This window comes from Condylura cristata, unplaced genomic scaffold (assembly GCF_000260355.1).
Source record: "Condylura cristata isolate star-nosed mole 26May11 unplaced genomic scaffold, ConCri1.0 scaffold00001, whole genome shotgun sequence".
NCBI classification, from domain to species: Eukaryota; Metazoa; Chordata; class Mammalia; order Eulipotyphla; family Talpidae; genus Condylura; species Condylura cristata.
In genome coordinates this window covers 4,150,819-4,170,698 of record NW_004567102.1, presented here as the reverse complement: position 1 = coordinate 4,170,698, position 19,880 = coordinate 4,150,819, and the positions used below count along the sequence as shown (strand labels likewise).

At 43.3% G+C, this 19,880-nt stretch overlaps 1 protein-coding gene across 1 annotated transcript; it reads right to left on the bottom strand.

Moving 5' to 3' along the window:
- Positions 1–216: 216 nt before the first annotated feature.
- SRSF3 (serine/arginine-rich splicing factor 3) lies at positions 217–7,760 on the bottom strand. The gene is made up of 6 exons (XM_004673426.2): positions 7,667–7,760; positions 5,685–5,892; positions 4,284–4,418; positions 2,081–2,119; positions 1,799–1,885; positions 217–1,659 (listed from the first exon to the last, which is right to left on the bottom strand). The coding sequence occupies exons 2-6, from the start codon at positions 5,888–5,890 to the stop codon at positions 1,632–1,634; spliced, it is 495 nt and encodes a 164-aa protein (XP_004673483.1). The 5' UTR covers positions 5,891–5,892; positions 7,667–7,760; the 3' UTR covers positions 217–1,631.
- Positions 7,761–19,880: the final 12,120 nt, after the last annotated feature.

The following is a 19,880-nucleotide window of genomic DNA, read 5'->3' as shown; positions in this document are numbered from 1 at the left end:
GTCCTCCTCTAACAAGACTCATAAATGAATCTTACTGATACCAATGGTTTTTCTCTCACTGGTATTTGCATGAAAGATTAAGGACCATTGTCAAGGACCTACATTATAAAATATCCTTATAGACTGAATCAATGCAATGACTTATCTCCCGCATTAAAGACAAAGTGAGGACAGCATAACCCAAAACTAAATGTTTTAAGGAAACTAAGCCACAAGACTGTTGCATTACAATTTAATCTAATTGCACAAAATTTAAAATTACAACTCCTCTGATTTCTAAGAGGAAAGTTATACATGCCTCCATATTCAATTCTGCACTATTACATTTTAACCATAGTGACTTTACATGATGGATCAGTTTAGAATTCCCATGCAACACCTCAAATTATATAAAATGGAAGCAACTTTAAAGCTTTGTTCTCATGCTAATGATAAAAGCCTTTTTTTATGGGCAACTTTGGATCACAATGTACCAGGTTTCTGTAACTTTAAAAAGTTGGTCACTAAGTATACCACAGACTTTGAACTGGCTTCTTTTAAATTTAAGTACTAATGATCATTTCGGTAACACCAGTAATTTCCTATACTTGAAGCTTCTCATTGTGTTTCTTGTATCTGTGTAACCAACTGCTTTCCAAGGGACAAGAAGTACGGTAATAGTGGGTTCAACTATTACACAATTATGCTAATATTTTATTAATTCAAAAGCACTTTACAAGAAAATATAAGTATGGCTTCCAATAGGAATGTTATATACCTGGACTTGGTACCAAGCTCACAGATTTTAGTTTGGAAAGGAAAAACAGGCTTTCAAGTTAAACAACAATTTGTAACCAAAACTTTAATCCCAAGGATTCTCACAAAACATATTACAAATGACAGCATGAAAAAAAATCTTGCACAGTAACTTAAAAGTTCAGCTCTACAATGTACCCTTAAACTGGCAGGAGATTAGGATCTTGAATCGTCTCAAACTTCCAAATAAAGAATGTTATCAAAGAGCTATGCATTGATACACAGCAACTACATAAGGAACTTGTGACTGAAAGTAAAAGTAAACTAGTTTTCTTGAAATTTAAGATTCTATGCCAACTGGGCTGGGCATTCTCTACCCAGTGCTTAAGACTAGTTGGAGTTAAAACAGAACAGAAAGACCTCTAATCTAGCTTTATGGTGCAGCTTTTATTTTTACCTACTGACTTGTATTCATAGCAGCTTTTAAACACTGGTTGGTTCAACTATAGCTGCATACTATCCTAGTTATGGGAAAAGTCTTGGTTCAATTTTTGCCAGTTGTTTCCATAATATCAATCATACTTTATAGGCTAGGCAAAATTTAGAGATTTATTATTAGTCTATGCAAGACTAAAAGTTCAAAACAAATTCAATTTTGCTTAAGGGAACATTGTAAAGTAACAATTCTTGATATTACATGCCTCATATGATCCATTTCAAACTATGGAAAATTATACCTTTTATGTGTCACTGTCCCAAGAAACAAATGTGAACAGCTAAAACATCTTAAAAATGCACCAAGCTTATGAAGTCTCAAACAAAACTTGAATTTTCTGTACATACTCCTGTCAAATGAAGTTATTTCCTGTACACCACTCTTCTTGCAAACTGGTCTTCTATTTTCTTTCATTTGACCTAGATCGGCTAAAAAAAAAAAAAAAGGGACAAAGTTACACCTGTAACTCAACAACAAAGATTTCGATAGCAAAGTTCTAATACTATCAAAATGGCAACAAAGACCTCACTGTATATTTTTTAATGGCTCCATCATTAAAATTCTTACCTACGAGACCTAGAGAAGGATCGGGATGGCTTGTGATTTCTCTCCCGAGACAGTGATCTCTCTCTTCTCCTATCTCGAGAAAGGGACCTAAACCAGAGAGGAAAGGAAATGAGGGCGAATCAAGATTATACTAAAAAATGTAGTCTTTAGAGGCTTTGAAAATAAAAATGTTAACACAGGCGCTATATACCAAGACTTGTTACTAAAGTCTGAATCCATTAGCTAACCTAGTTATCTTGAAATAGCATTTCCGAGAATATGGCAAACAAGGTATTTCTTTACCTGCTCCGACTGCGGGAGAAGCTTCTCCGTCTTGGAGATCTAAAAGCAGAAATAGGAAAATTAGGCTAACTGTCAGTTAGTACTTATGGTGTGAGGCATTTCCCAACTTTTCAATCTCACTGTTGGGCCCAGTGAATGTGCCGAAGAACTGGCACCCATCGTCAAAAAAAAAAAAAAAGTAAAGAAAAAAAGGCACAGAAGGATTAAGGAACCAAAAGCTCAAGTGAAAAAAGCAGGTATTCCAACCATGGATTCACTTTAACAAAGAATGCTTCACAGCAGGTCTGTCCAATGCAAAACTTCCATGTCAAACTAACTTCACTACCCAAACACCACACCAAAATGTAGTCCCACAAGTAGTTCCAAAAACAGTACCGTAAACCAGTATTTGGAACCCATGCAAACCTATAGTAAGTCCATGACAAGACTTAAGGTACCACAGGTGGATAGTGTCATTTTGTGAAAACGCGCTAGGTGTAAATATTGATGCCATTAAGTGCTACATTAGAACTGCATTTGTGATCGTCACAATTTAAGAGTGTGTTTAGGCTTATCAAAATTACCTTAGCTTTGGCCCACTTTATCCCCAAATTTAAAAAAATTTGAAAACTGTTAGTAAAACCATTTAAAGGTGATAGGATTCAACAAAATTTTTGCTAGAAAGAAAAGCTAAACTGTTAGAGTTATTAAAATTTTTAGTTTGGCATCTCACACATGCAAATAAGTTCCACTTGAAGGTCTAGTTACATTATGAGTTCCCTATCACCCTTAAAAGTTTTATTCAAGCAATATATATGTACGTTACCATTCAATTATGCACAGCCAGCCTTTGATCCAGAAAAAAGAATTACTTTAAGCCGCTTACTCCTTATTTTAACCAGCAGTAAACTGTATAAGCAGGAAAAACTTACTAGTTTTGGGTTTCAACAAGCTAGAAATGGTGAGGTGAGGCTGCCGGACTGACGGCCAGGAAGAATTTGCTGAAAAGGTTTTGCCAGATGTTGCGTTGGATTTAGTTGGTTGGCGAAGGGGGTGTTGTGGATTTTTCCTGCTTTTTTGTTAGCCGAAGGCTGCTGCTGTAGTTGTTGTGAAGACATTTGGTAAATAAACAGCTGAGCTGATTGGCCAGGAATGTGTGGGCGGTCGAGGTGGCTGCTGCCGATTTGGTTAAGGTTGGAGAGAAGGCTGAGAGAAAACAGCATGCTCGGGAACCAAAGGGCGGTGCAACCTGACGACTGGCCATGCCTGGGTCATGTGAAACGACACCAGCCAAGCTGAATGGGGCGCGCTGGTCACATGACGCTGAAAGGGCTAGTTGACTGGCTAATGCAGACTCAGAGGGTGGTGAGAAGAGACATGATGGTGACTCTGTAACGGGGTTCATTTTTATTAATAGATGGACCAAAAAGCACAAAAAAAATGAAAAAAACAAGCCATCAGTACAACCATCTATTAGCTAACAAATACTCTTTATTATGATGGGCAACAGCGTGTTTTTGTTTTTCAAAATAGTAAAAGGGGCAAGATTTTGAACTCCTATCTCCTAGGACTTCACTCACCTGTAAGGTAAATTCAGTCCTACAGAATTATTTTGGAGTTTGAGGAGATGTGGAGTCAGCATCCAGACAATACTGCCTGGTCCAAGAATGATGCCATTTCAATTATAAAAAAACTGAATTCTCTCCTATTTGGGTTTGAAGAACAGATGACTGGGATTACTTTTTTTAGCCCCCTTTATGGTCAGTGACTTAAGTCAGTTTCAGAATGATTTCTACTTTAACATTTCTGTTGTAACATTAAAACAGCTGCCTATTTGGTCAATATTACAATCGTGCTAATAGTAGAAAATACATTTTTGTGAAGAGCTAGAGTTGAATGTATTGTTTGTCATTATGGAGTCAAGAAATGGAAAAAGGCCTAAATTGAAGTATAAGGGAAGACTCGGAAAGATGCAACTAGAAGATGAACTAGAAGATAGATCCAAGATAGAAGTAACTGACTACCAACATGAACAGTGACCTAAAGACAAAAGCCAACACTCAGCACAACTCACATACCCCAAACTACACCCAGCAAAATGTTTCCTAAAAAACCTCATCACTTTAAGTTTAAAAACCCACCAAAACAAACTTTAGAGAAATACCTGCTCCCATTAGCTACTCCATTTATACCAATACCTCTAAACACGCTCTCTCTCAAGTACCTGCGGCGAGGTGGAGGACTCCTCCTCCGATAATCATCTCGAGGGCGACGACCCCAAGAAGGAGGTGGACCACGATTTCTACTTCTCTTTTCACCATTTGACAGTTCCACCCTTACTCGGCAGCCACACAGTGTTCTAAGAGAAAAAGACATTACATCTGTAGCAATCAAACAGCTTTCGAAAAGAGTATGCTAAAGCAAAAAACAGGCACTAGTTAAGTTGGCTTCTCTGCAGAGCACACATGTAAAATCCTTGATACCAAAACAAATGTTGGTTGCCAATTTTCTTCTAGCCAGGAAAATCAACTTGTTTTATTGCTCTATTAATTATTCTGTATTTTAACTCAATATAAGTCTAACCACCCCAGATCTGTACTCAAGACTATTTCATCTATCTATATCTCCCGCAATGGGAATGAGGACCCAGCATTTATTCATCTTACTACATACAGGCAATATCGTTGGCATCCCTCCACCTCCTTCCCTTCACCCCTTTCCAAGTGAAACAAGACAGAGGCATTGTGACCATTTTACTTTATCCTCTCTCCCTTCAATCTTCATATAAGTTGACACCCGAGAACAGCAGAAAACAGTTTATCCTCTATCTCTTCACTGGTTCACAAGCAATAAATTTAGGCAAGCCGCCGGATCTGGACAGTGATTAAGAGGTACAACCCAGGAATAATTAATGCATGCTTCTGCAATCTGCTTGGATGACCTTTCATACAAGTGCTTTCCAAGATAACCCCACTCCCCCCAGAAATTGAATAAGGATTAAATTTCCTTTGGTTTCATGAAATCCAATGTCTTGCAAATGTCAGACTCAGATGTTATTTATCAGCCAGCAGAACACAACAAAACAAAAAAAAAATCACTATAGACCCCCAACTTTCTACTAATCAAATACTTATCAATGCGGGAGATTTAAAATGTTTCAGTCATGTTTTGGATGCAACTACCCACCCAATGTTAATTTAAAGCCCACCCAAAAAACAGACCACAAAACGTAAGTAACTTCACTAACACATTATTCAGTTCTTTAGTTTGCCTACAAGTAAGACTTAGGTAAATATCTAGTGTCATTTAGTTTAGATTGTAAGTTTTTAAAAAACTATATACAAAAATATTTAACAACCGTGATATATTGGGCCTCCCTGGTGGCACAAGGAGTTAAAGAGCAGCACTATGAAGCTACCTTGGTTAGGGAGGACATGGCACAACAGACCTCTGTCTTGCCCCCTGCTCTCCTCAGCAGTGTATTTCAGAAGATGTGCCTGTTCTGCTCCCCACTCTCTGGTAAATCCTCTCACCCCCCCCCCCGCCTATGCCCCAGTTCTTTAATGCATAAATAAATCTTTTTCAAACACTACAACATATTTACATTATAAATTAATTTAATTACCTCCCATCTAGCTCTCGGACAGCATCAGCTGCATCACGAGGATCTTCAAATTCAACAAAAGCAAAGCCGGGAGGATTTCTAGCAACCCACACACTTCGGAGTGGTCCATAATAGCCAAATGCTCGCTCCAATTCAGTTTTGTTACCATTGTTTCCAAGATTACCTACATAAACCTTACAGTCCAAGGGACAGGAATCACGATGCATTTCTGTAACAAAAAATACCCCAAATATTAAATCATTTACCTGAACCATCAATAAGGAATGAGATAACCTTAGTAGATGTAGAAAACCAAAGTGTAAGAAATATTAAGCCCAAAACACCCCATTCACTCATGATTACTGGTAGCCACAAGAAACCAGCACAAACTGTTTCGTGTATGTGGGATACCTGTTTAAGTGAGGTGGAAAATCCCCAGGGAATGTTAGAATCTGAACTATTTCCAAAATATTTATAGGAGAATTACTTGCTAAGAAACAAACCCTGGAGGCTCAAAAGACCAAATGCAACCATTTAACAGTCGACTCTGGGAATGAATTAACATTCTGGGACTCCAAACATATGCCTAGAAAAGGGCATGCTAGCTCTTCTTGAAAAAGCTTTAATAGTGATTTAGTGGAGCCTTGGGCCCCTTTCCCCCACCTTCCGGTTTTCTACTTCTCCTTGGCAAACAGAGCCTGGAGAACTGTAGTAACCAGCATCACTCCTTAAGCAACAAAACAAAGTGGGATTTCAAGTATGTTCCTAATACAAGAGTATTATCAATAGCCGAAGTGTCCACCCAAATGTCCATCAAGTCAACTGGTGAAGCAAAATTACCCACAATACTAGTCATGGATAGAGTACTAACCAAAGGACCAAATGGGTCTGTACCTTGAAATGCTGACATAGACACAAGATGTCTATCTTAGGATCCCAAATATAAGAAAACACCCAAAACACGCAAATCTAGATAGATTTATGTTTACAAGTGGCTGATTGGGGAGGAGGGTCGGGTTGGTAAGGAAAGCCTGAAAATCGGTACTGGTCTCAGTGGTTAAAAAAAAAAAGTTTGGAACTAGAGAGGTGACGGTTACACCGTGGTTGTGCTAAATACTACTTAAACTACTTTCGAAATGCACGGTATGTTAATTTCACCTCGGCCCCCCAAAAAAAGTTCAGAAATTTGACACCCAAGGATTTTACTGCATTTTCGTGGTTTACATTTAATAAACTTAAATACTTAACGTCATCTCAGTGATGCACCTAATCAGCTTGTAGACCAGTTTCAAATGCATAAAAAGAGCGGCCAGTTAAATCTGATGGCCGTTCGAAAACACCACATTCTTCTCACTCTGGGCTTATGCGAATAAAAAAACCAGTCCAAACACATTCTCTTTTCGTTGACCCCACCCTATGCCCAAGAGTCCATTGGTTTTTAAAAACTTTGCCGTGACTACGTATTAATAATGGGAGGTAGCTCCAAGAACAATGCAGCTCAAGGCAGATCATTTTTAGTTTGGGGAAAAAAATGGTTTCGGGCTTTAAAAAAAAATCAAATTCAAATAACATGAAAATAAAGGTGAACACAGAAATGACTTAATATAGATTGAAGGGTCCAATCTTGATTAATGACTCGAGGGGAAAAAAATCCTGAAACGCTTCCTAAAAAAACGTGAAGCGCCAAAAAAAAAAAAAAAGGCGCCATAAGTTGCAAGGCCGCGCGCGGCCTGGGGTCCAATTCACCTGCTGGCTCCCCCTTCTCCGTAACTCCCGAGTAACCCCATTTACCCCCCCCACCCGAGAAGGTCCTGTTCCCCTCCATTTCAACCCCACAGAACCTCCTCTGAAGGGTTGGGAGCCCCCGCCACCGCCCCGTGCTGAACGTCACAAAATGGCGGCGGCGCCTCTTTGTCTCAACCTGGCGCCGCCATTGGGCCTGGCCCCACGTTAGCTGTTAGGTTCCAACGCCCACCGCCCTCTTTTCGTCGCCCGTCTCTTACCGAGATCTTGGGTTAGAAATGCGGAGGCTCAAATCCACACACCTTCTAGTGGATCTTCCCGCCCCAGACCCGCGGATGCTTTCGCTGACCCGGCGTCCACGAAATGGCGGACCACCGCCTTCCCCTCGCCCGGTTTTATATGCCGTGATCCAGTCACGTGATTGGACGGGCTTCGCCAATGAGAAGCGGCGAGGGCCGTGACGTAGAGGCTACAAACGCCCGCGGTTGCTGGGAGCGCGCTGGGGCGGTGCTGGTGCCGGGTCTGAAGAGACGCGCGCAATCGCGCGTTAGTCGCCTGAGGCCTGGAACTCTAACCCGTGTTGTTTGCCGTTTGTGGACTTCCGAATAATCTCCAGTCCCCTCTCTCTCATCTCCAAATAGATTGGGGGTTTTATTAATACCGTCGCCGTCACTCTCAAACACTGATAAAGCAAGTTGTTCCTAAAAGATGCATTTATTGGGTGAATTCGTTAATTAAATGATCATTTTGAACGGTTAGGCTGGAACTAAGATCATGGCGTTTGCAAACAGGCTTCCGAGTTGTTTCCGAAGTCACGGATCTGCCTGGGACTGAGCTGCCACTGGATTGCGCCCGCCCAGACCCCACACTTAGGAAAGGACCGGTCCGGGAGAGCCCGCTAAACCCAGGCTGCTTTCCCGCCTCTCTCCGAACTGCAGGATTTGGCAGAGCTGCTAGAGTCGATGGCGTCATCTGCCTGGACTTTGAAAATGTTAAATAGAAACTCAAAGGCAAATGAGACGGTCAGGCCATCTGGAAACTCGCCTTTAGCAAATAACAGCAAAAGGAAGTTTCTGAGAATTTAATTTCTGGGCTTCCAAACAAATGTCTGAAAGGGCACCTCTCGCCCTTCTCGAAAAAGCTGCAGAGGTGACTTAGTGGAGAGAAGGGGGTCCTTGGACCGCTCCACACCTTCCAGTTTTCCACCTCCCCTTGAAAAACAGTTAACTACCGGGAGAGAAATACCTCGACTGCGTTAGAAAATTCACCAAACTCTCCTCCCTGTCTGGAACTGAGTTTCACTAGGAAGTGTGTACGGTATCTCTTTCTAGAAAAGTCTGGCTATTGCTAATACTTACTCAAATGTGCTCTCAAGAAAAAAAAAAGATAATTTATATTTTCAGCCCTTATCTGGTAGATATGCTGTTTATTTACTTCTATTTTACCTCCCCCAGATCATTTCACTTGAAGCAGTATGTCTTGCTGTGGCTTTAAAAAGTTTATATGTTTTGAGGTGGGGAGAAGAAGGAGCATTCGTTTTCTCTGTTATAGGATGGGGATGTCTTATGGCACAGGGGAAAGAGAGCCAACAGGAAACTATGGTTGTTGGTTCAGGCCTTAAATGGGGTGTTTCCCAGGTGAAGGGCATGCTAGCAAACCCTTTCTCTTATTTAGTGTTTTTCTTTTCTAGCTCATTTATATGTGCCTTGATTTGCTCCCTCTTTGATTGTGTTTCTCTTTTTAATTTTATTTTCTTTTGTCAGTTTGAAGTCAGACAGCCCTGCTTCCTGAGAATTTAGTAATAAAGTTTCCCAAAAATCCCTTAACCTGTCTTAAGATGTTTCCTCTCCCTAACATGGAACAGTAGGACCAACCTGGCGGAGTTAAGTGCTGTCTCTTCCCACAGAAAATTCAGCTTTTGTCTAGTTGAAGTTGCTCCTGCCTCCCCAGGACCTGGAAACAAGCCTGGCATGCAGCAGGTGATCAGTACATATTTGTTTAATTAGAAAAAAAGGAAGGATGTTTGTAAATCACCTGGCACAATTTCTGCTCAAAAAAAAAAAAAAAAACTGCTGACTTTTTTAAAATGTGCTATTCACATCTCAGTATCCCTTTCTTTCCCACCTGTGGCCATTCACACACTTTCCACCTTTGGTAACTGCAGCCAAGTGAATTTTCCGTCTAAATTATGGAAAATCTTAACATTCCTTTAAATGTATTCAACTGCCAGCCACTCCTGTCTTGATCCTAGAGTACATGAAGTTTCAAGGGTATATATCAGAATTTCCTGGGGCAGGGAAAGGGGATCATATGCTATAGTGAACATCTCTCTCATTTAAAGTTTTATTTTATTGGGTTCTCCCTGGTGATGCAGTAGGTTAAAGCGCAGCACTATGGAGTAGCTACCTGCAGCCGCTTCAACACGACTTCAGTTCCTGGCCAGGGAGGTGACCAACGTGGTGCAGCAGACCTTTCCTGTCTTGCCTGCTGCTTCCTCCAGCAGGGTACTTCATTGAAATCTGCCTGTTCTGCTCCCTATTCTGTCTCTGGTGAATCCTTTCACTACCCCCTGTACTTCTGGCTTGTACTCCAGGTCTATAATGCATAAATAAAAAAATAATCTTAAAAATATATAAAGATTTATTTTATTTATGCATACAAGAACATGCACTTCTGGGATGCATGCCAGAGGTGTGACAGATGGGATGAAAGGGGGTTAAAAGAAACACCAGAAACAGAGTGGGAAGCAGAACAGGCAGATGAACTGAAATACACTGTTGAAGGGAGCAGTGTGCAGGCTAGGAGAGGTCTGCCAAGCCATGTGGGTCAGCTCCCTGGCCAGGGATTGAATTTGTGCTGCAGTGGCTGCAGATAGTTTCATAGTGCTGAGATGTAACCCCTTGTATCATCAGGAAGGCCCATAGTGAACATGTCTTGATTTTCTTTGGAGAATTTTCTCTCTCACAATGTTAGCAGGCAGATGGAGGGGCATCTCAGGACCCTAAGACTCCCTTTTCTACAATAATTGATACAATAATTGACTGTTACAATAATTGACCTTACTACTGTTCAGGTGTGATTGGCACCTATACCCCACCTCTTCAGGAACAGGGACATGATTTATTTATGCATATAACAGCTAGGGTACAAGCCAGAGGTGCGGGAAGAGGAATGAGAGGATTCACCAGAGACAGAGTAGGGAGCAGAACTGTCAGATGGACTGAAATACACTGCTGAGGGGAGCAGCAAGTGACACAGGAGAGGTCTGCTGTGCCATGTGGGTCAGCTCCCTGGTCAGGGATGGAACTCATGCTGCAGTGATTAAAGAAAGCTTCCTAGTGCTGCACTTTAATCCCTTGCGCCATCAGGGAGGGCCCTACATTTAGTGAATTAAATCATTCCTGCTTTAAGCCCTCCCCCAATTAATGAAGAAATGGAAGATTAATCCAATTAGAGCAGTAAACTGTTAAATCCAACACTACTGTTCAGCCAAACAAAGACAAGTATACTCACTTCCTCTGACTAGTGAGGTCCTGAACCAGGGCAGCCATTCAGGACGTGAACCCCACCCTAATGGAGGCAAGGCCCAGAGATGAGGAATAAGAAGCCCTTGAATGTCCCTATTAGGCCTGAGCCCACTTCCACCTCTGGGCTTCTCAGTCATTTGAATGTGTAGACTCCCTACCTTTTCCCCTGATTTGCCTAGACCATTTTGTGTTGTTTTTCCTGTCACTTGCAAACAGATACAAAATACAGAAATTACTCAGACAGACTTCTCACTGTCTCAGATAAGGACCGCGGTACTAAGTTATTTTCCAATTTTAAAATTCTCCCTGGTTATCAATTCACTATGTTTTTTGACTTAAGGGAGGAAAAGTACTGATGACCAGGCACTTATTTCCATGTATAACGATTAATGTTTTGAATACTGTGACTGACTTTATGTATCCATCAAGGAAAATCCAGTGAGAGCATGGAACCATACCAGTACTTCCTTAACTACTCGGTTCAGTCAAGGGTTTGACTAGAAGCAGATGGCACACTTTATAAGGGTTAATTAAAGAGGTAATTATTTACCAAGTTTCCGGCAGGGTCAAAGAAACCCACAGGGGAGGGGTGACTTCAGAGGCAGCTCTTAGGCCTGATGGGAAAGAAAGGGAGCAGGGTTACCAGCAGTAGGAAGTTACAGCTACATTTACAACCAGAACCAGTTACAGAAGACCGGCCACTGTGGTCTCAGAGAGAGGAACTGTAGCAGCCAGATTTGGGGGAAGAACAGGGTATAGTTGGGCCACTCTCTTGTTTGAAATTCCTATCTTTTGATGGCACTTTCTATTGCCAAAATGACAGAACTGAATGACAAATCTAGAGATTAATCTCCCAGTACACAGAGTAGGGCAAAGAAGACCCAAAAACTGACCTAAGGCTGTGTTATACAATATGGCAGCCACCACAGCCACTGAAGCACAGTTCGGTCCCCTGCCAAGGAGCTAACCCACATGGCGCAGCAGACCTCTTCTCAACAGTCTGTTACAGTCAGTATGACTGTTCTTCTCCCCACTCTGTCTGGTAAATCCTCTCAATGCCCGGCACCTCTGGCCTACACCCCAGTTCCTGTATGCATAAATAAATCTTTAAAAATAAATAAGTAGGGCCTTCCTTGGTGGTGCAATGGGTTAAAGGTGAGCACTCTGAGGCTATCTGCAGCCGCTGCACCACCATTTCCATCCCTGGCCAGGGAGGTGACCCACACGGCACAGCAGACCTCTCCTGACCCGCCTGCTGCTCCCCTCAGCAGTATACTTCATCAATATGCCTGTCCTGCTTCCCATTCTGTCTCTGGTAAATCCTCTCACCCCCTGCACCTCTGGCCTGTACCCCAGTTCTGTTTGCAAAAATAAAACAAGTCTTTAATAAAAATAAATAAATAAAAATAAGTAAATGAATGTTCTCACTTCCAGGCCTCCCCACATATCTCCAGAGGTTCTGCAACAATCCTCTCAGTCTTGATTTGAGGCAAAGAGAGATAACAGAGAGGTGGGGCTCCAGAAAGGAAAGGCCCCTTACTCTGGTTTCTTTCCATCTTTCCTGAGCACATCTTACTTGCTTCTGATTGCTTGCCAGCAACTTTAGAAACTACATTACAACTATGCTCATAAGTTTATTCTTCAGACAAAAACCTCCATCTTGTCTGGGGAGTTTTTCTCCTTTTTAAAAAATGTAGCATTTTTTACTGAGGTAGTACTGGTTTACACGGGCATATGATTTCCAGGTGTGGGTTCATAACTTACCCCCCTCCCCCCCATCAGCATACCCATAATCCTCTACCACAGTCCACTGGGGCCCCTGTTCCCTTTACTCAGCTCCACTTTCCCCTTTGGTAGCTGCAAGTCTGCTGTTAGATTTCAAGGGCTGGGGTGTGTGAGTATGTGCGTGTTCCTTTGTTTCTTTATATCCCACATGAAGGAGATCATGGGTCCTTCTCCTGATTTACTTATCTTACCATAATCTCCTCCAGTCCCAATGGTTGTCACATATGGCAAGATTTCATCCATCTTTGTAGAGCTGAGTAGTATTCCATTGTGTTTGTATGTGTGTGTATATCACATTTAATCCATTCATTTGTCATTGGGCACGTAGGCTGTTCCAAAATTTTGCTATTGTAAATAGTATTGTAATGAATATTGGAATGTTCATGGAATGAGCTTTGAATTAGTGTTCTGCATTCTTTCCAAAAAGGTGGATACCAAGGAGTAGAATTACTGATCATATGGCAGATCTATTTTTAATATTTTGAGAAACCTCCATACTGTTTTCCATAGGGACTGGACCAGTCTACATTCCCACAGAGTTAGAGGGCTTTTTTCTCCACAAACACACCAACACTTGTTTCTAGTATTTTTGATAAGAATGGTTTTCACAGATATGAGGTGCTATCTCATTGTGGTTTTGAATGGCATTTACTTTTTTTTAAAGTTTTTTTTATTTAATAAATTTTTATTTATGTATACAAGAGCTGGAGAACAGGAGGTGAATATTCACCAGAGACAGAGTGGGAAGCAGAGCAGGCAGATCTACTGAAATACACTGTGGAGGGGAGCAGCTGGTGAGACAGGAGAGGTCTGCCATGTGGGTCACTGCCCCGGCCAGGATCAAATTCCTGCTGTGGTGGCTGCAGATTGCTTCAAGTGCTGTGACTTAACCCCTTGCACCCCACAAGGAGGCCCTAATTTGCATTTTCTTGGTAATAAATGATGATGAGTCTTTTTTCATGTGACTGTCTTTCTTTGGAGAAGTATCTGTAACTAAGTACCCGTTAGCTATATTTCTTTGGACTGTTTGTTGAATTGTATGAGTTCTCTATATTTTGGGCATTAGCCCCCTGTCCAATGATGGGCAACTATTTTTTCCACACTCAGCAGAAAGTCTTTTTGTTTTTAAATATTTATTTATGCACACAAAAACTGCAGTGTAGGCCAGAGGTACAGTGGTGGGGGGAGGAGGGAAGGTGAGAGGATTCACCAGAGACAAAGTGGGGAGCAGAACAGGCAGAAGAACACTGCTCAGAGGAGCAGCAGGGAGAAAGGAGAGGTCTGCTTTGCCATGTGAGTCAGTTCTCTGACCCGGGATTGACCTGGTGCTGCAATGGCTGACAGCTTCACAGTGCTGTGCTTTAACCCACTGTACCACCAGGGAAGGCCATCTTTTTATTTTAAAGATAGTTTCTTTTGGCCCTCCCTGGGGGCGCAACGGGTTAAAGTGCAGCACTGAGAAGCTTAAGCCACTTCCGCATGAGTTCGATCCCAGCCTACCCCAGAGGAGATCCACACGCGGCAGATCTCTCCTGCCCCGCCCACTGCTCCCCTCAGCAGTGTACTTCGTTGATCTGCCTGTTCTGCACCCCACTCGTCTCTGGTGAATCCTCTCACCCTCTGCATCTCTGGCCTGTACCCCAATTCTGTATGAATAAATAAATCTTTAAAAAAAAAAAAGATAGTTTCTTTTCACATGTCTTTTGCAGCAACTTGGATGGAGCTGGAAAAGATCATGCTTAGTGAGATAAGCCAGAAAGAAAAAGAAAAATACTGGATGGTTTCGCTCATAGCAGGAGTATGATGGACCAGGCGAGAAAATAATAAGAATAATGAACAGCCATATACCAGAGACATTTTGTGAGGGTGGAGTGGGGAATGGGATCAAAAAGAGGGGGAGGGAAGTGCACGGGACTATGGTGATGGCACACAGGTGACTCATGATAGGAAACCCACGGGGATTACAATTGAGATGAAAAAAAAAATGTACAAAATGATGTAAAAATAAACTATTATATTAAAAAAAAAGATAGCTTCTTTTGTTGTGCAAAAGCTTTTTAATTTGATGTAGCCCCATTTGTTTATTTTTCTTTTGTTTCCATTGCTGCTGTTGTTGAGTACCCCCAAAGCTATTATTGGAATGTTTTCCCTATGTTTTTTACTGTGAATTTTTCTGGTTGTTTTAAAGTTTAAAGGATAGCACCAACAAATGGCGCAAAGCCTTCTCTCATTCACCAAGTTGTGTCCTAGAAAGGTTTAATCTTCTCAAAAGTATGTCACAGATTCAAGTGTTATGAATAAGCAAAAAGATATTGTGTCTTTCAGCAAACTGCCAAGGTTGGTGGTCACTGAAGGGGTTTATCAGAATTCACAGCTAGTCTTAACTTTTCATCCCCTATAAAAATCCACTAAAATCCAAACTAGTACAAAACAATGTGTTTATTGATGTTGTTTTTTAGTGCTGGGCCCTGGGGTTCACTCTGGGAAAGATTTCACCAGAGCTCCCCTTTCAGCGGTACACAGTGAATTCCCCAGGTGAGTTTCTCCATAAGACTGAGATATTAGTTATATTTAAAGAGCAGATTTATTAGGCAAAAGGACAGAGGAGTAAAAGACACTTGCATAGACACAAGAGGGCAGGAAGAGCTGCCGCAAAGGGACAGGTTTGCTGAGAGAGGCCTGCGTGGCCACAGGCAGGGGGGTGGCCTTGGAGAGCTGCCTGGGCCCTCCACTGAGGGAGGTCAGTGCAGAGAAATCCCAGCAGGTGCAAGTCACTGGCAGGCAGGAGGCTGCTGCCCTGCAGAGGGAGAGAAGCTGGTGCTGCCCACCAGCATAGGTGGGCAGAGGACTGCTGCCCCAGGCCAGCGCAGAGACTGCACTGGTACAGACTTCTCTCTGGAGGGGCTTACTCCTTTGTGGAGTGGCCTGTTTGTTGCTCATTTTGGATAACTATGTAGAAGATTTCACCATGGGCCGAATCTCTGTATCTGTGCTTCCAACACTCCCTACAGCAGTCTGATACAGGAGTCTGACACCTGCTTGGCTCTTATGCTTTGTGATAGTGTAACAGGGGGGTCCCCAGAAAAAGGGGAGGTTCCAGGTTCTCTGCCCCACCCAAAGGAGGCTGGAGCTGAGCAGAGAAGAGAAGAATCTGGAGAGGAGATTGTAAAGGGAGGAAGCAGGATAGAGAGACCTGAGGGAGGCATTGGAGCAGAGAGACTTGTGAAGAAGCTGCTCCTGCACTGGTTGAAACAGATGTGGGTGAGAGGTGACTATGGCAGCATTTATTTTTTGATTTTGATTTTGCTCTTTTTCTCTCAGACTTGTCTGGCCATTTCTGACCCTTTTCCATGGGTCCCGGCCAGAAGGTGCTTTAGTCTTGTGGTGGGCTTTCAGGCCTTGCTTTGGCCAATCCCTTTGGGTAAACTTTTATCCATGAGGGGATGGGTAACTTCAGGTGCTTGATTTAGAAACTATATTCTTTGTCTTATCTTTTTGCATACTAATTATATTAAAGTTCCTTTTCATTAAAGTCTTATATGTTTTGTCTTGATGTGGTGGATGGCAGAACGTATTTAGAACAGGCAGGTTTGGTGATTCAGGGGTGCCTGTCGCTCCCTGCCCTATACCAATAAGGCCCGAAGGGTCTTGATTTCTAGGACTGGGTTAATGGTCATGTTAGTTCCTTCTGCCCCAACTTCCTTGCATGAGTCAGGTTTTAACCTTGTGATGTCTCCTTTTCTATATTTTCCTCCAAAGATTTATCTTATTTATTTATGCATATAAGAGCTGGGGTGCAGGTCACAAATAAGGGCGAAGAATGTGAGAGGATGCACCAGAGACAGAATGATGAGCAGAACAGGCAGATGGACTGAAACACACTGCTGAGGGTGTAACAGGGTGGTCCCTAGGAAAAGGGGAAGTTCCAGGTTCCCTGCCCCACCCAGGAGGAGGGTGGAGCTGAGCAGAGAAGGAGAGAAGGAATCAGAAGAGAAGGGAAGGAAGCAGGATGGAGAGCCAAGAGACCTGAGGAAGCTACTTGGAGCAGCAAGCATGTGAGGAAGAAACCATGCTTGTATCCTGACCCTGGACTGGCTAAGGCAGATGTGGGTGAGAGACCTGTAGGGAGGTGACTATGGCAGTGTTTATATTGATTTTGATGTTGCTCTTTTCCTCCCAGACTTGTCTGGCCATTTCTGACCCTTTTCTATGGGTCCCGGCCAGAAGGTGCTTTCATTTTGTGGGAGCTTTCAGGCCTTGCTTTGGGCCAATCCCTTTTGGGTTGACTTTTGCCCACAAGGGGATGGGTAGCTTCAGGTGTTTGATTTAGAAGTTCTATTCTTTGTGTTCTGTATTGTATACTCACTGTATTAAAGTCCCTTTTCATTAAAGTTTTATATGTTTTGTCTTGTTGCGGCGGATGGCAGAACCCACTTAGAGCAGGCAGTTTTGGGGCTTCAGGGGTGTCCCTCTCTGTCCTGTAACAGATTTGCTGTCCTGTAACAGATTGGGGTGCCCTATAACAAGGGGAGCAGTGGGTGGGTCAGGAGAGGTCTGCTGGGCCCCAGTTTGTTTTGTCCCAACTTCTGTGAGGCCGCAAGAAAGGAAGGCGGGAGGCAGAAAGGCTGAGCAAGCAGAGTTTATTGCTCTGGGACAGCAGCTGAGATGGAGCCCCTAGAGTGGGGTCTGCAGCTACTGCCAGCCCTATGGGGGGAAGGGTCTCTTATATAGATTCTAAACTCAGATTCCAAAGGGGTGACTCATTGCTGCTGTGTCCCAGTTATCACCTTCTTCTAGTCCCATCCCAGATGCAAGGCCCAGTTAATTGGATGCAAAGCCCAGTTTATTGCCGCCTTATCACCCTTGGGTGCAAGGCCTAATTTATTACTGCCCTTATCCAGTCCCTCTGTAGATCTCCCGCACTTGGTCACTCCCAACACAGCTTACTGGGCTGGGGATCAAACTCATCTTGCAGTGGCTGCTGGTAACTTCACAGTGCTGAGACTTCACCCTTTGCATCACAAGCGAGGCCCTCTATAAGGTGCTTTTTACTAAAGAACCAAATACCTAAAATATAAATCGGCATTAAAGCCTTTATTTTAAATTAGTTTTCAATAATCATCAATTAATGATCTGCTTCCTCCTAGTCTGAGAAACATAACTAATGGAGGATAAGAATAGAAAGGCTGGAGGGGACACTTCAATGTCAGGAAACTTTTTATACAAGGAGGTAGGAATAGAAGGGATTAGTGTAAGCCATTAATCAAGTTATGGAAACCAAGACACTTAGGCCTCAAGGCCCAGATCAGGAGGCACAGCACCCAGACAGGGGTCAAGCTGTTGCAGAGTGTCACCTGAAGATGAAGATATGGGGATTAGGAACTAACATCTCCTTAGGAAGATGAGCCCCTCCCTAGGGAAAGAAGATGATAAAACCCAGCACTGCCCCCACAGAGGGGCCACAGTCCTCGGCCCACCTATGCCTTTCTGTCCCTCTGCAGGGCAGCAGTCTCCTGCCTGCCTGTGACCTGCTGGGGCTTCTCTTCACTGACCTCCCTCAGCGGAGGCCGCTCTCCTAAGCCACCCGCCTGCCACCACGCAGGCCTCTTCACAGCAAACCTGTCCCTTTAGGGCCGCTCTTCCTGCCAGCTGTGTCTATGCAAGTGTCCCTTACGCCTCTGTCCTTTTCCCTAATAAACCTGCTCTTGAAATATAACCGTGTCTCTGTCTCAGAGAGACATTGCCTGGGGAACTTGCTGAGTACTGCTGAAAGGGGAGGTCTGGGGAAACATTCCTCAGGCTGAAACCAAGGATCCAGCGTGAACTCCAAAAATGACATCATCTGGAGCAGAAAAAGTTTATTTGAGTAGGTACCGATCAGGAAAACCAAAGAAAAATTCTCCAACTCTGCAGTCAGCCAGTTTACACCTCATGAAGGAGAAGTGGGCCTGGCGGTGTGGGGGATGGGGGGAATGGGAGGAAATCTTGTGGTTTTACCGGCTCTAAGTAACCACAACAACCTCACTCCTGTGCCAGCGACAGGCTCCATGCTGCTAAGGATGGATTTGTAAATTATTGCAGGAGCCTTAGAAATGATAGGAATTCCTGCCCCCCCCCCCAACCTTGCGCTGGAAGGGTTTGAAAGCAATTTAACCATTTAGCCCCAGTTTCAATGTTCCCTGGAAATGATCTGATTTACAAAACATAGCTGGAGCATTTGAACCAAGTGACAACTGGCATAAAAGTAGGTAAGTAACTTGCTCAGGTCACAGTTTGCCCTGGACAGACAAGGGATTCTCAGAGCAGCCGCCCTCCACCACAGCCCTTCGGAAAGGCTGCTTTCGTGTTTCTGGGTGTATGTGCTTGTTTTTTCAGTTCCGCACATTCCTCTGGGGAACCCCAAAGAACAGCTTGTTACACGCACACTGTCTTCGCCCAGAGGCCGCTAGCTTCCAGAGCCTCTTTTTCTCTTTCAGCTCCACCCTCTCCCCCCTGGCGGTACTTGAACTTCAGTGCCTGCCTCGGTGCATTACCTTATTTGGTTCTCAGACTCGCAGCTCTCTGGAAAAGGATCCAGGCCAGGATAAAAGGACTGTTTGTGCTGCAAGGGGATGAGAAGCATTTTTTTCTTTCCAGGGTCCCTGACTCCTGCTCTGGAAATGACAAATACAGGAAACCAGTCTAACCTCAAACGAAACTATAAGAAGTCCTGGAGGAGGGCAGAGTAGAGATTGTGGCGATGTCACAGTTTGAAGTGTTTTGAAAGAGATTTTCTTTATCAGGTCTCAAAGCTGTCTCCACTGAGTTTCTAGAGTTTCCAAACAAATTCACGGAAACTCAGGCCTAGAAAACATAAAAAAGAAAAGAGCTAACTGGTGCCACAACCATCATAATCTGGCATATACTTCTAAGTGGCACTTCTTTTAAACCACTGAGAGAGAGAGAGTCCCTCTCTCTATATTGGTTCCTGAACCTGGGATTCTTATTACTTCCATTTTACAGATGAAAAACTGGAGGCAGGCCCTCCCTGGTGCCACAGCGGATTGAAGCACTGCACTAAGAATTGAAAGCCACTTCTGCATGAATTAGATCCCCGCCTGCCCCGGAGGTGACCCACATGGAGGTGACCCACATGGCGCGGCAGACCGCTCCTGGCCCGCCC

Excerpts from the sequence above, each read along its gene's own strand:
- SRSF3 (XM_004673426.2), bottom strand. The coding sequence starts at position 5,890 with ATGCATCGTGATTCCTGTCCCTTGGACTGTAAGGTTTATGTAGGTAAT. Across the intron at positions 4,419-5,684 it reads GTCCGAGAGCTAGATGGGAG|AACACTGTGTGGCTGCCGAG; the intron begins GTAATTAAATTA and ends TTTTTCTCTTAG. Across the intron at positions 1,886-2,080 it reads TTCTCCCGCAGTCGGAGCAG|GTCCCTTTCTCGAGATAGGA; the intron begins GTAAAGAAATAC and ends TCTCTGGTTTAG.